The sequence below is a fragment of the Myotis daubentonii genome, chromosome 1, assembly GCF_963259705.1.
Source record: "Myotis daubentonii chromosome 1, mMyoDau2.1, whole genome shotgun sequence".
Lineage (NCBI taxonomy): Eukaryota > Metazoa > Chordata > Mammalia > Chiroptera > Vespertilionidae > Myotis > Myotis daubentonii.
Window position 1 is genome coordinate 151,392,289 of NC_081840.1, and position 15,851 is coordinate 151,408,139.

At 41.5% G+C, this 15,851-nt stretch overlaps 1 protein-coding gene across 1 annotated transcript in view; it reads left to right on the forward strand.

The window, feature by feature from the left end:
* FAM241A (family with sequence similarity 241 member A) overlaps positions 1–7,160 on the forward strand; it is a 29,833-nt gene extending 22,673 nt beyond the window's left edge. The window contains exon 2 of the mRNA XM_059662552.1: positions 4,407–7,160. Coding sequence (XP_059518535.1) covers positions 4,407–4,652 — 246 coding nt within the window. The 3' untranslated portion in view covers positions 4,653–7,160. The remainder of the gene's footprint in view (positions 1–4,406) is intronic.
* Positions 7,161–15,851: the final 8,691 nt, after the last annotated feature.

The window sequence follows — 15,851 nt, forward strand, 5'->3', positions numbered from 1 at the left end:
AGAGTAAACTGGTGAATATAATAGAATCAGGGGCATAGAAAGGGAGTGGACTGACAATTCTCGGGGGGGGGGGGGAAGGGGTGGGGGGGGGTGGGAAGAGACTGGACAAAAATCGTACACCTATGGATGAGGACAGTGTGGGGGGTAAGGGCAGAGGGTGGGGTGGGAACTGAGTGGAGGGGAGCTATGGGGGGAAAAAAGAGAAACAACTGTAATAATCTGAACAATAAAGATTTATTTTCTAAATAAATAAATTACAGTAAGAAAAAGAATCAGTCATCTATTTAGTACTTCAGATTCTGATTCGTGCCTCTGATTTTGTAATAACTTTGCCTTTCTTTGTCTTAAGAGGAAGTGTGACTAATAGACAAGTGTTTCAGTTCTAATCAGGATTTCTATTTTGCTTCTTTTGCTTTAGTAATGAAAAGGTGTGTTACAGTATAAAATCCATTTTTCTACTTAGATGAATGGGTGGGAACATTTGGGATTATGATTCATTGTTAACCTTAAAAGGAAATAGCAATACCTCTAGGAGGGAGAAGATAGAAAAGTGGCAAAGATTTGGAGCAATAAATATGAGGAATTGGATGGACAATTATCAAGAGGTGACAGAAAGGATTGATAACATGGAAGAAGTACTAAGAACACCAGGATAATATCTCTGAGCACAATTTTTAGCCCAGTAGAAGAAAGAGGGAAATTGGAGGCTACTGTAAGTCAGGGAGTGGGGAGATCATGTGGCTATGAATTCATAGTGGAAATAGTAGACTGTGAGCTCTAGACTGCAAGGAGAAAATGAAAGCAATCAGAAATTTTTAAAATACATAACTACTTCTTTCTTAATATGTATTTCATGTGTTTATTACAGAATGAAACTCTCTTGTTGGTGTTTTGCAAATGTGAGACTCCTGCCCTTTTAAATGAAAGTAACAAAACCTTTTTCAAGAAATGTCTTTCCTTTGAGAGGTTGAGTGAGATGGTAGAGTAGATTAAGTTCCAGTATTTTTTCGGAGAAGACTTTTCCGTCTAAAAGCCCTCTGAAACAGACTGAAATTTTTTGTTATTGTTATTCCTCCTTAATGTTTATCTCTCCATAATGATATTCAGTCAAAAATTTTATTTATAAAAGCAACCTTTCTATGATCACTGGAGCATATTCTATAGTCATGCACCACATATCAACGTCTCAGTCAGTGACAGACCACATATACAACAGTGGTCCCATCCTATATAATAAAAGGGCAATATGCAAATAAACCAAACTGCAGAACTGGACAACCAATCAAAGCGTAATATGCTAATGATATGCTAAGGCTGCTCAACTGCTCACTATGATGTACACTGACCACCAGGGAGCAGATGCTCTGACCGGTAGGTTAGCTCACTACTGGGGTCAGGCTAATCAGGACTGAGCGAGATGGACCCGACCTGACCTGGAGCCCTCCCGTGGTCCCTCCCCAGCCTAATCATGCACTGGTGGGATCCCTCAGCCTGGCCTGCACCCTCTCGCAATCCAGGACCCCTTGGGGGATGTCAGAGAACCGGCTTCAGCCTGATCCCACAGGCCACTCCCCTTGGGAGGGCGCCAGAGGCAGGGCTTATGGCTGGTGAGCACTGCTGTGAGCCTCTCCCGATTGGGACTATATGGGCACAAGCCCACAGCAGGCACAGTGGGGCCAGGATGAGCAGGAGCAGCAGGTAGGAGGTTGGACTGTGGTTTTGGCCTGATCCCTGCAAGCCACTCAGAGGGACCCTACCTGTGCACATATTTGTGCACCGGGCCTCTAGTAGGATTATGATGGAGTTGAAAATTCCTATTGCATACTTGCATCATAGCCATCACAATGTAGTAGTGCAATGCTGGTGTAAACATACTTACTGCGCTGCCAGTTGTATAAAAGTATAGCACATACAATTATGTATAGTACATAATACTTGATAATGATAAAAGACTATGTTATAGGTTTATGTATTCATTATACTATACTTTTTATCATTTAGAATGTATTCTTTATACTTATAAAAAAATAGTATGCTTGTGTTACACCGGCAGCAGCCTCATATATCTTGTGTTTGTTATATCTTTTGCATGCATCATTTTCTCTCGTGCTTGATATAATCTCATGTTGTTTTGTTCCTCATGGGTCCTAATCCTACAAAATCCACTGCTAATGTTGTCCGTAAGAGGCCATGTCCAGTGATTGACCTGGAAATGAAATTAAAAGTGATTATAGACGATGATGGTAGAAAATCCATGATGGTTATTGGTCACGGGTCAGGCATGTTCCTTTCACCACAATTGTGATCTTAAAGAACAAGAACTAAGTGGCTTGAGCTGTTAAAGTGTCAGCTTCTTTGAAGACAAGGAGACTAACAAAAAGTCAAGCAGAGAGAAACTTCTAATGACATGGATTGAAAAGCAAATATAGAAGCTATCCCACTCAGTCCTGTGGCAATCACAGCCAAAGCAAAAAGTTTGTGTTGTTGAAAGAAAGGGCTGGACCCTACTACAATGTTGAATTTTCTACTAGCTCTGGGTGATTTAAACAATTCAAGGATCATTATTCATTGCATAATGTGAAAGTGGTAAATCTGCAAGTGTCGATAGGAAGGCAGCTGGATAATTTTTGGGTATCTCAGAATTTTTCTCTTGTCATGTATAACTAGGGGCCCGGTGCACGAAATTCGTGCACTGGGTGTGTGTGGGGGTGGGGAGTCTCCCTCAGCCCAGCCTGCCCCCTCTCACATACTGGGAGCCCTCAGGCATAGACCCCCATCACCCTCCGATCGCCTGATCGGCCCCTTGCCCAGGCCTGACGCCTCCACCAGAGGTGTCAGGCTTGGACAGGGGACCCCCATCTCCCCCTGATCACTGGCTCTGGCCCCCGCCCAGGCCTGAGGCCTCTGGCCCAGGAATCATGCCTGGGCAGGGGACCCCCATCTCCCTCTGATCGCTTGCTCCACCCCCCGCCCAAGCCTGACGCCTCTGACCCAGGCTTCAGGCCTGGGCAAGGGGACCATCATATCCCCCCAATCCCCGGCTCCGCCCCCCACCCAGGCCTGATGCCTCGGCCAGAGGAGTTGACCCTCATCACCCTCCCATCACCAATCACCGGATCGGCCCCTTGGCCAGGCCTGAGGCCTCTGGCTGAGGCGTCCGGCCCGGGCAGCGGGGACCCGCAGCTGCAGCGGCCCCGCGATCGTGGGCTCCGCTTTAGGTCCAGGCAAGGGACCCCTAGCTCCTGGGACTGCCAGCTTTGACCGTGCCCAGCTCCCATCGCTGGCTCCACCCCTACTTCCTGCTATCACTGGCCAGGGCGGCAAAGGCGCCTGATTCTCCGACCATGGCTGGGGGGCAGGGCAAAGGCAGCCCCAGGGCCGCCTTTGCCCTGCCCCCCAGCTCTTAGCTCCCCCCTGGGATTCCGATCACTGTCAGTGGCAGGGGGCTTCTTCCTGCTTTCCCTTTCGCCTCCCTGCATTGTGCCTACATATGCAAATTAGCCGCCATTTTCTTGGCAGTTAACTGCCAATCTTAGTTGGCAGTTAATTTGCATATAGCCCTGATTAGCCAATGAAAAGGGTATCGTCATACGCCAATTACCATTTTTCTCTTTTATTAGATAGGATTGGGTACACATGGACATTTTCTGGGGAACAGACTTGACTTCTAGGTGAACTTTTGGGCTTATTGTACAAAATTATTTCTATTTGTAAACTATGTATTTCTCTCTATGAGATTAATAAGAGGCATTTAAGACATTTGTAGAATTTAGACAGGAAACTATGCAAGGGCCTATGCTGAAGTCTCCTTAGCTGAGGCAAAGGCTGAAAGATCATAGCAGTAATGACTAAGGATTGCTCAATAGTAGCAGCAAGATATGCTCCAGTCAGCTGAGGCTAGGATCCTTAAAGTCTTAGTGTCAAAGGAACACACTAAAAAAAAGCTTCCTTACAAATCCAGGGCCCTGCCTCAAAAAAGGAGGTTGCTGGGAAAATGTTGTTTTGAAATTGTGGCCACTGATAAGAGCAATACAAACATGGCTCTTCAGGTAAGCAGCTAGCTGTCTTTGTGCAATTCCAGGAAACTAGAAAATGAATATTAATCAGGTCCTTCCTTCATCTTGTAAATCAGTGTTCTGGTAGTTGAAGATCCAGTCAATGCTGATTTTCACAGAAAATAAATCAGTGCTTTCCACATTCTTGAAAGGTGAGCACAGGCACAGTTGTTCTATATGTTGATCAAAAGGAACATTCCAAGTATTTATTGAATGATTATCAGAAGTATAATCATTACTTCCAGTACTTTGGGAGATAAAGAATATTATGAGATAGGCTTCATTCTTAAAAACCTTCACCTGTTTCTCATTTTCATGTTTATGTTTTGTTTTGTCTGTTTGTCTTTAAAGGATTGCGAAGAATCACAGAACCATGCTGGCGATCCTGTTGGAGATGACTACAAAAAGATGGGAACACTTTTTGGTGAGCTGAACAAAAACCTCATCAACATGGGCTTTACGAGGATGTACCTTGGAGAACGGATTGTGGAACCAGTGATCGTCATTTTCTTTTGGGTTATGCTGTGGTTCCTTGGCCTACAAGCCTTTGGACTAGTTGCTGTTCTTTGCCTTGTCATTATTTATGTACAACATTAAAATATGGCCGAATGAGCTGTTGGTTGACATTTGGTAGCCATATAAAAAATAATTAGTGAAGTTATATATTTCACTACATGAAAGCCAAAAAGTTTGCCTTGTTTCAAATTGTGTGCTGTTTTATAATATAATTGTAAGTGGATATTGTTTAAAATAAAACTCAACTCTTGATTATAACAGGGTTCAATATACATCTTGCAGCTTATTCAAAACTCTTGTTTTAATACTATAATCTGTGCCCATTTTTAAATATCACTATTTCCATGCCAAATCTTAAATACCACCACCAAGTGAGCAGGGAAAATAACAGGATATGGAGTTCAAATTGGGCAATATAGGTCTTATAAAGAGCTCCAGTAAAATATTTTAGAAGAAAAATGATGAAACAATAAGCTAAAAATAAGTTGTACTTGGGGAATTTCTCCCTACCCACTCCCACCAAATAACCCCATATTATTTGGGAAATAATTTGGACTTCTATTGTCCCTGCTCAGCCCAAACCATTGTATATGATAATTACTATACACTACCTTAACGTTTTTATGAAAATCAGTAAAGTTAGCACATCTTCTACAGATTGACAATAATATATTTATTATTGCTTGGGAAACTTCCCAAGTTAAATATAACTTTTTTACAATGAAACATGTGGGCCTGAAATCACTTCAGTATATCATTTGAAGTTTTAGATAATTTTGGTGCTAATTACTTTTTGTGAGTTTTTAAAGTCTCCTAAGCCAGATCCATAGTTAGTTGTACCCCATAGTAATGCTATATTTTCTTGTACCTAACAAGTTGCATATTTTTTCCTAGAGAGACATTTGCAGTGTTTTTGTTTTTTCAAAATTTATATTTTATAGTTCTTTTATAAAAATTATTCTAAGACTTTAAAAATCAGTTTATCTTGGCATGAATTACTTTTTCCCCCCAAAAATTGATTTGTATTATAGCTGAAATACTTAACTATTGTTTTGAGGCGGGGGGGGGGGGGGGTCAGTTCATTTCTTTGATATATGTATTGGAAATTACAGTATTACAGAATAAAAACCAAATGCTTAAATGGAATTTAACAGCCAATTGTAATAATATTCCTCTAAGGCTAAAGTGGAATTATTAATGTGTCTTCATTCAGCACTTTGGAAATTTATATTGAAACTAGAGGCCCAGTGCATGAAATTCATGCACAGGAGGGGGAGTCCCTCAGCCTGGCCTGCACCCTCTCCAATCTGGGACCCCTCGGGGGATGTCCGACTGCCGGTTTAGGCCCAATCCCACAGGGACAGTCGGACATCCCTCTCACAATCCAGGGCCACTGGCTCCTAACCGCTTGCCTGCCTGCCGGTCTCATCACCCCCAACTGCTCCCCTGTTGGCCTGATTGCCCCCTAGCTGCCCTCCCCTGCCATCTTGATCACCCCTAACTGCCTCTGCCTGCTGGCCTGATCGCCCCCTAACTGCTCCCCTGCCAGCCTGATTGTCCCCAACTGCCCTCCCCTGCCAACTTGATCACTCCCAACTACCCTCCCCTGCCAGCTTGATCACCCCCAACTGCCCTCCCCTGCTGGCCTGATCGCCCCTAACTGCCTCTGCCTTGGCCCCTGCCACCATGGCTTTGTCTGGAAGGACTTCCGGAAGATATCTGGTCTAATTAGCACATTACCCTTTTATTAGTATGGATAAGCATTTCTTTAAATACACTTTGAAAATGGAAAATGGCTTAGTGACATTTTAGATTTTTGTCAGAGAACCTAAAATTTTTACACTTTTGTCTCAAAGAGTTTCTATATATACAAAGGAGAGGTAGTTAAGATAATTATCTAAAAATTCAAGTTAAATAAGAGGAAAATGGAACATTGGGGCATTTTTACCTTTGGCAGCGCAATCACTAAATGATGTAAAGTGTATACTAGTGCACTTTGTGAATTTTTTACCCAATCCTGTTTTTTAAATTTATTCTATAAGTTCTCCATGTTTTCTATTCTGAAGCAGAAAATTAATGAAAAATATTCAAGTTAGATTTTTTAAATCAGGTAATCCTGAACAAAAATACCAGACATTGGGTACTAAAACATATTGTACATTTGTATAAATATAGGCCTTTTAAAGTTTGACTTTGAAAAAAGATTTTGTATTATACCATTGTGTTTTCATTGGGCTTGCAGTATGTTTATGGTCACCTTTATAAATTCGGCCAAGTGTAAGTTATTTGAAAAGCTGTCTTCATTTGTGCACAGTGGAATTGTGAAGTTTTTAATAGAAGCCATGAGATTTTTTATACCTGCATTAAATATTAAAATGTGCATTCTTTTCTATGCTACCAGGAATTTTAATTTCCCTTTGGAATGTGAAAAATACATAGTATGCATAATAACAACTCTGGTTCCACCAGTGCCTGATGTTGAAAGTATTTTAAAAGTAAGTTTTAATAGTAATTATTTAGTATACTAACAATACTATGTTTCTGCACAATGTGTTAATAGTGTATATATTAAATTATATAAAGAAATTAGATATTTTGCTGCTATTCTTTCTGCATATATTATTTGTTACATCAGTATACCATCAAAGTGTTTGCTTTGATAGGGAAAAGGCAAACTTTGCTTATTTGCTGGAAATAAAATATTTTTTAATGAAATATATTAGAATGCAAAGTATTCTGATACCCCAAAATGAAAAGAAACTGGTCGTTTCTTTGGTTCATGATATAAAGAAGTAGATTGAAAATGATTCTTAATTATTTCAATTTCATATACAAATCAATTTTAGAAACTTATCACTTATAAAAAACATACATAAGTTGACAAATACTAAGTTATTGACACATTACTCATACCACCAGCTTTCGATTCAAAGGCAAAAGATCTACAAATAAATTGAATATAGGTGAATCAATTTTCATCAGAATAAAAATTCAGTATTAGAATTTACTCTTCTCACATCCTAAGCTGTCATATACAAGGTAGTTTCCCATTCCTGGCGACCAGTCAGACCATTCTTGGTCCATTAATGTGCTGGAGCTAGCTCACGCTGGCTGGCAAAAGCTAACTGTACATTTTCCCCTGCTCTGCTTTCAGTGACATTGAGTTGGTAGCCTGCAATTGTCGTTGGTGGTTGTGGTGGTGTTTATACTTTAAAAATTGACAAGCACAACAAATCAGGGCTCCTTTTTCCTGGCCAGCCAATTGTTAAACATATATCTGCACACCAGTGATTAGCCACTCTGGAGACCACATACCCATTTCTACTCCCACAGATACAAAAGGAAGTATATTGAGGCAAATCGCCCTGGGCCCATCCAAAAATGTATTTGGATCTTTTCCATGTGGAAATTATGGACCAGGGTCATCTTTTGACAGACATATTTCTGTTTAGTCAGACATTTTGATCAGAGAAAATCTCTCCTGGCTGTCACTGAGCTGCAAATCCATTAAAGACAATCAGAAATAAGAAACAGCCACAGAACTGATGGAGGGCAAATTGCAGCATGAGTAAAGATTTGTTGTAGAGTAGAAAGCTCAGCATAGCCAAAGCTAGGTATTGAGCAACCAAGGGATGTTTGTTTGGCTTGTAAATTAATTTTAAATGCTTTCATTGCCAATTTATGGCTTTGTACGGTAAGAGAAGGGCAAAAATCAAATTAGACTTTCCTAACTGTTAATACTTCTGGTAATAGAGTTGGCCAAGGAGAATATAAAATAATGTACAAATTATGGCTTCAAAATTATTGCTGAACTGAGAGCTCCTATTTCTCTCCCTAACTTTGGTGTTCCTTCGGGTTTTTCCCAACAGCCTGTTCTCTCATCACTACACGTTGCCTTGGGCAACATCACCACTCCCAGGGCTTTAGTTACCATTTCATACTAAGAACTCTCCAGTCTGCATCCCCAGTAAAGAGCACTGCACAGAGTATCAGATCTAAACATTCACTTGCTTGCCCAACATTTGTACTTGCTTTTCCCTTAGTACCTCAAATTCAGTCTGTTCAAAAAAGTTACTCGGGATCCTTCTCCTAAACCCTTTCTTCTTTCTGTTTCCAATCTCAGCAAATGGCAGAATCCCCTCCCACCCTGCCCATCTATAAAATCAGTCACTAAGTCCTGCCTATTTTAATTCCTAAAACGGTACTCTTTTCACTTCTCCCCATTCCCACTATACCATCATCATCATCTCACCTAGATTGCTGTCTCAGATTTCTCAATGGTCTCTCTGCCTTCATTTTTACAGTTTATAGTCAGAATAATCTTTCAAACAATAACTTTGATCTCCAGTGCCTAAATCTTTTCAGTGGCTTCCTGTTGCCGTATGATAAAGTCCTTTGCTCCTTATATGTTTTACAAGGCCCTTCGTGAACTGGTTCGTTAATATTTCCTCTCCTTATATTACCACCCTCCCTTTCCAAGACTCAGCAATACTGAATTTATTTTTCAGTTCCACCTGAGAGAGAAATGCTTTCTCACTTAGAATTCTACACATGCTTTACCTGTATAGAATGTTAACCCCTCCCCACCAACAGGTCCACACTTGAATGTGTCCACAGACATCATGTCCTCCAGGAGAATGTCTCTGACTCCTTCCGATCCAGAGAGCCCTGTACTTCCCCTATCAGTATTTGTCATCCTCTGTTGCAGTAGCTTATGTGGCAATTTCTTCAATTAGACATTCGGCTTCACAAGGGCAGAAAGCATGTCTGTCTTATTCCTAATGGCATTGCCTAACACAATCCTAGCATATAATATGTGTTCAGATTATCTGTCAAGTGAACAAGTCAACTTCATGCATTCTTGCTCTCCCTATAGTGCATCAACAAAGAAGATCTAGAGTGGGTTGTACATTAGAGATTTTTTTACTCCAAAAATATATATATTGTGCATTAAGAAAGTGAATAAATGTATGTTACCATTTATAATGTTTATTCATTTTGATGGGAGAATATTATTGATATATATATATATACATATATATATATATATATATATATATATATATATATATATATATATATATATATAGTCTTGCTACCATACACTTACATTTTATTTTTTAGGAGAAAATGTACTCTTTTGAAAAATTTTTTCTAATTTTCCAATTACAGTTAACATACAATATTGTATTAGTTTCAGGTGTGCAAAATAGGGATTAGACATTTACATACTTATGGAGTGATCACCCAGATAATCTGGTACCCATTTGGCACCATACACAGTTATCCTATCTAATAAAGAGGGAACATGCTAATTGACCCTCATGCCATCACAAGATGGTGGCGCCCACAGCCAATAAGGAGGGAATATGCTAATTGACTGCCACGCCCTCAAAGATGGTGGCGCCCACAGCCAATAAGGAGAGAATATGCTAATTGACTACCACGCCCTCAAAGAGGGTGGCGCCCACAGCCAATAAGGAGAGAATATGCTAATTGACTACCACGCCCTCAAAGATGGTGGCGCCTACAGCCACAAGATGGCAGCACCCAGTCCCCTCAGCCCCATCGGGGTGGCAGGCGCGCGCCTGCCTCCAGAGTCCCCCAGTCCCCTCAGTCCCCCAGCCGCCCAGGGCTGGCCCGAGGTGCAGGCAAGCCTCAGATGTTGGCTGCCCAGCTTCCCAGGGCCTCCTGAGGCTCAGGTAACCAGGGACGGCAGAGGCTTGTGCTGCCGGCAGTGGCAGCAGCAGAGGTGTGATGGGGTGTTGCCTTCCCCTGATTAACAGGTCACCTCCCACCCCTGAGGGCTCCCGGACTGTGAGAGGGGGCAGGCTGGGCTGAGAGACCCCCCTCCAGTGCATGAATTTTCATGCACTGGGCCTCTAGTTACAATATAATTGACTTTACATCCCCATGACTGTTTTTATAGCTGCTAGTTTGTGCTTCTTAATCCCTTCTCTTCAATGTTGTACTTGATGGAATCACTATTTCTCCAGAAAGGATCATTTAGAATTCTTTATGGTCACTGATGCTACCTAAATTTCATATTTTTCCAGTATTTTTAATAGACCTTTGTCTACTAAATTTTAATCTTTTAAAAAACTTAGAAGTTGTGAGCAGGAATTCTCAAGTATCTAAGTTTGCTATTTTAGTATCCAGAATAAACTCATTGCTACAATGTGTTAGTAGCCCAGATAATATATGCTAAATAACATGTACATAAAGTACTTTGTTATGCACTCTAATAAATAATATTCTTTCAGAACTCTGCATTCTGAGTCTCTCTTCTGACTGCATATATCATATTCTACTTATCAGTTAATTGCTGCCACATCAAATTTGGAAATTGCCAGAGCAGCAACACACCTTGAGAGTGAACAGAGCTTATTTATTTTCCTCATCCCTGCTGCTGGAGCAGAAAGCCAAGGCTGATGTGTAAGTGGCTTCCCAGGCTACTTAGAGTAGTCGGAAAATCTAAAGTGAAATCAAACTCCAAATCCAAGCTGCATTTCTGCTTGACTGCTGTGTGAGTTAGAATTATTGAGTGAGCTCTTCAGGAGCCTGCTAACATCCAGAACTTGGGCATTCATATGCTGATTAAACCTGAGTTATCCCTTCAGAAGCTAATCTTATCATTTAACCTTTCCGCAACTTAATGAGTTGGAAATTTCCTTGCTAGTTTTCCAAAGCACCACAGAATACAGTGGCTTTTTATCATAAGACCATTAATCTTTTTTGTTATTGGCTTACCTCTGTATTACAAGAGGCTAGTTAATTGATGCTATATTTTTTAATGTGAGAATTTTTTTAAAAACAGAGGAATGAAAATTCTATATACAATTTATTTATTTATTTATTTATTTATTTATTTATTTATTTATTTATTTAAATATTTATGCCCTAGTTAGTTTAAGACAAACTCTTGAGAAGAATTTGGGAGGTGGGGGCGCAGATCGGGTGGGATTGGATAAAACGTTTGAGAATATGTGCCATTTACTGAAGGCCCTTCTCTGGTCTGTCATGATTGCTTCTGTCATATATGTTACTGGTTTCACATATGTAGTATCAAAAATATTTGTGCCCAGCCGATATGGCTCTATAGTTTAGCATCTGCCTATGAACCAGGAGGTCATGGTTCAATTCCCAGTCAGGGCACATACCCAGGTTGTGGGCTTGATCCCCAGTGTGGGGCATGCAGGAGGCAGCCAATCAATGATTCTCTCTCATCGATGTTTCTATCTCTCCCTCTCCCTTCCTCTCTGAAATCAACAAGAATATTTTTAAACATACTCTTGAGTTTATTATTTAGTGGATTTCAGCTTTAAAAATCACATAAGTATATGTGTAAACACAACAAACAAAAAGGCTAAGAAGAAATAATTGCACAGAAAAACACTCCCTAGGTCTTGATTTGGAACAATTAACTTGGCCATGCACAAAACTAATTTTTCATATTGTGAGACTAGTGACTTTCAAAGTTTTTAGTTTGTTTGCTTTAGCCATAATCTTACATGACTGTCCAATAAATATAAAAGATAAAAGCAGCCCTAGCTTGTTTGGCTCAGTGGCTAGAGTGTCAGCCTGCGGACCAAAGGGTCACTGGTTTGATTCTGGTCAAGGGCATGTACCACGGTTGCAGGCTCTTCCCCGGTCTGGGCCCTGGTGGGGTTGTGTGCAGGAGGCTACCAATTGATGTTTTTCTCTCACATCGATGTTTCTCTCTGTCTTCCACTCTCTTAAAGATCAATGAAAAAATATCCTTGGGTGAGAATTAACCAAAAATAGATAGATGATGATGATAGATAGATGATAGATAGATGATAGATAGATAGATAGATAGATGATAGATAGATAGATAGATGATAGATAGATAGATGATAGATAGAATAAAAGGTAAAAGCAGAGCGGCTATGATTTTGCTGTAGGTCCAGTTCCCTGGGACTGAATCTGAGAAAATGTTAGCATGCAGGAAGTTCATTAGGGAGTGCTCTGAAATCACCTGTGAAGGAAGCAAAAGAAGCAAGATTGGGCATCGGGAGTTACGCAAACAGTCACAGCAAGGCCTCGGTGACTCCATCCCACGCTCATACAGGACCTGTATCGGGACAAGGGTGCTCTCCCGCCATAAACAAGTTCCAGAGAGGGCTGACAGCTGGGAATATCTTATAGCAGCACTCTGAATAAATCCTTTAGTTCTCAGGGGATCTGAGTAGCACAACACAGCATCCACTATATTCTCTATTCTTTTTTTCACCTGAGTCACCTCCATAAAATCCACTTCAGAGTACAGCATGAAGATGACTAATTTAAGTCATAAACTCATTTGTTAGGATGGATTTAAAAGGTAGGGGTACAGCATTTAGTCATGTTGCCTGCTTCTATTATGGGTCTTCAATTTTGATAAAGCTTTAGTTGACTAAACAGTATGCCCAGGGTTTAACAAAGGCTTAGAGGTATTAGGAATAGGTGACAGAAAATACCATTATTTAAAATGAGGAGTAGGAAATTCATGAGACTTCTATATATGCAAAATGCTTAATCCAACATTTAACCAGTTAACTGCCACGATATTTTGAATTTAATTGAAAAAGGTCCGCCACTTGCGTCTATAGACGCTTATGGCGTAACAATGGTTTAAGGTAGTAAGTCCCTCAAATAGCACCCCAAAGGACATCAGGGCAAACCATTGTCAGGGTGTGTCTGGGAAGCTGAGTAAGTTTAAGCCTAGCTGTAGGTAAGTCTGCTTCCTGATCTCTTGCCCCTTTCCCAAGTTCCAAAGCAGCTGGAATCCTCAAACTTTTGGAGCGTGTTTAAAATAAAATGTTTAATGGGAGAGCTGAGTTCACCTGGACAATGGCAACTGATTTATGATTTGGAGATTTGGCCCAAATTGTGCCTTTTCTATTGTTAATGTAAGAAATGTTCAAACCTGTAGAGAATTTTTGTGAGTCTATGTGAGCCAAACTGACAACAATTGCCGGGAAGCAAAACCTCAACAAATTGAGAAAATGGCAGTTCTCAAAAATAGATTCAGAGGCAGAGAAGCATCGAACAGACTGTCAAACTACAGCGGGAAGTCTGGGGAGGGCAGGAGGGGGCCAGGGGTAAGAGACCAACCGAAGGACTTGTATGCATGCATATAAGCATAAGCAATGGACGCAAGACACTGGAGGGGGGGCGGTGAGGGCATGTGCTGGGGGGCAGGGGAGGCTGGGGAAGATCAATGGGAAATTAAAAAAGGAGACATATGTACTACTGTTTGTAATATTTTAAATAAATAAATAAATAAATAAATAAATAAATAAATAAATAAAATGATTACCAAAGAAATGGCAGTTCTGCACCCTGCTTTATACATTACAATCAAAAGGGAAGACATAAGCTGGTTACATGAAATCTATTGGTGATAGATTAGGGAGGTGGGAGAAAGCAAAGTGGGGGTCTCTCTGGGATTGGATAAAAAGTACAATGAGCCCTAACTGGTTTGGCTCAGTGGATAGAGCATCGGCCTGCGGACTGAAGGGTCCCAGGTTCAATTCCGGTCAAGGGCATGTACCTTGGCTGCGGGCACATCCCCAGTAGGGGGCATGCAGGAGGCAGCTGATCGATGTTTCTCGCTCATCGATGTTTCTAACTCTCTATCCCTCTCCCTTCCTCTCTGTAAAAAATCAATAAAATATATTTTAAAAAAAAAAAAAGTAAAATGATAGCCCCATACCTCTTTTACATAGGTAGGCACAGGATAGTTAAAAGTCAACAAGTAACATAATGATCATGAGGGGATTTGTAGTCTCTGGAGCTTTGAGGGGTTGGAAAAGGGGGAATTATTATTATTTTTTTTTTTTTTTACAAAGGCAAGTATGTTACCCTAGATGCAAAAAGACAACAGACAGGCTTATTTAAGGTAAAGACTGACCTTAGGACATGACAACCCCATGGACCACCTTTTGAAAAGCTTTAATTTCAGATCATCTATGTGTTTATTTGGTCTCTGAGTTTGTAAGGCCACCACGTAGGCGTCCCTGAACTTGTCAAGTTTAGTATGTGGCCCCTTTTTGTCCACATCATTTCTTTTTAGCACAAAAGATCTTTTTTTTTTGCCGAAACCGGTTTGGCTCAGTGGATAGAGCGTCGGCCTGCGGACTGAAGGGTCCCAGGTTCGATTCCAGTCAAGGGCATGTACCTGGGTTGCGGGCACATCCCCAGGAGGAGATGTGCAGGAGGCAGCTGATCGATGTTTCTCTCTCATCGATGTTTCTAACTCTCTATCTCTCTCCCTTCCTCTCTGTAAAAAATCAATAAAATATATTTTTTTTAAAAAAGATAGTGTGATGAGTTTTATTGATTTTTTACAGAGAGGAAGGGAGAGAGATAGAGAGTTAGAAACATCGATGAGAGAGAAACATCGATCAGCTGCCTCCTGCACATCTCCTCCTGGGGATGTGCCCGCAACCCAGGTACATGCCCTTGACCGGAATCGAACCTGGGACCCTTCAGTCCGCAGGCCGACGCTCTATCCACTGAGCCAAACCGGTTAGGGCAGCACAAAAGATCTTAACGGCCAGGTTTGGTGATTCAGTAGGACGATGGGCCAGGTACAGGAGCTCACCAGGGCGGAAAGCCCCAGAGGCTTAGCAAGGGGCAAAACTGGGAAAATAAAGAACCTCACCCCCAGGGTAACCTTTCCTCTCCTAACATCGCTGGCCATGCAGTTTGGACCCCCTGACTTTTCATTTGGCTGGTCATGTGATTTAGACCACCCTCCCTCCCTCCTTCCCCCCACCCCACTGACCTTTTCCGCCCTGAAAGTAACATCTAGGACCCAGCTGTAGTTCAGCTCCAGGCACAGAAAAGCAGCAAAACCAGACACGTGACGCCATGGCTGCCTCAGGACCAGCTGCACTGACTAACGACTCCAGCCCTGGTGCCGACCAATCAGTGGAGACCCCGACCCTGAAAACGCACACCTGGAAAGATGATGCATATTCTATTGAGACCTTCCCTGAGACCTCTCCTAAGACTTCCACCTGCAAGAGAGAGAGAAATACACTCAGAATGAAGGATCTAGGTACTCCTTCCCTCAGAGGAGCACCCCTACACCCTTCCCTTCCTCCCCAGGAGACTTGCAACCAGGGGAGCAATATGCAGTGGCAACTTGTCCTGGGCTCACCCCCTGAACCTGTCTCCAAGGCCCCCTTTTCTCTGACTTCTCAGTGAACTAAAGCAGCCAAGCCTAGGCTGTCCTGTTACTTCTTCTATGCCCTTCCCCGTTTCACTGCC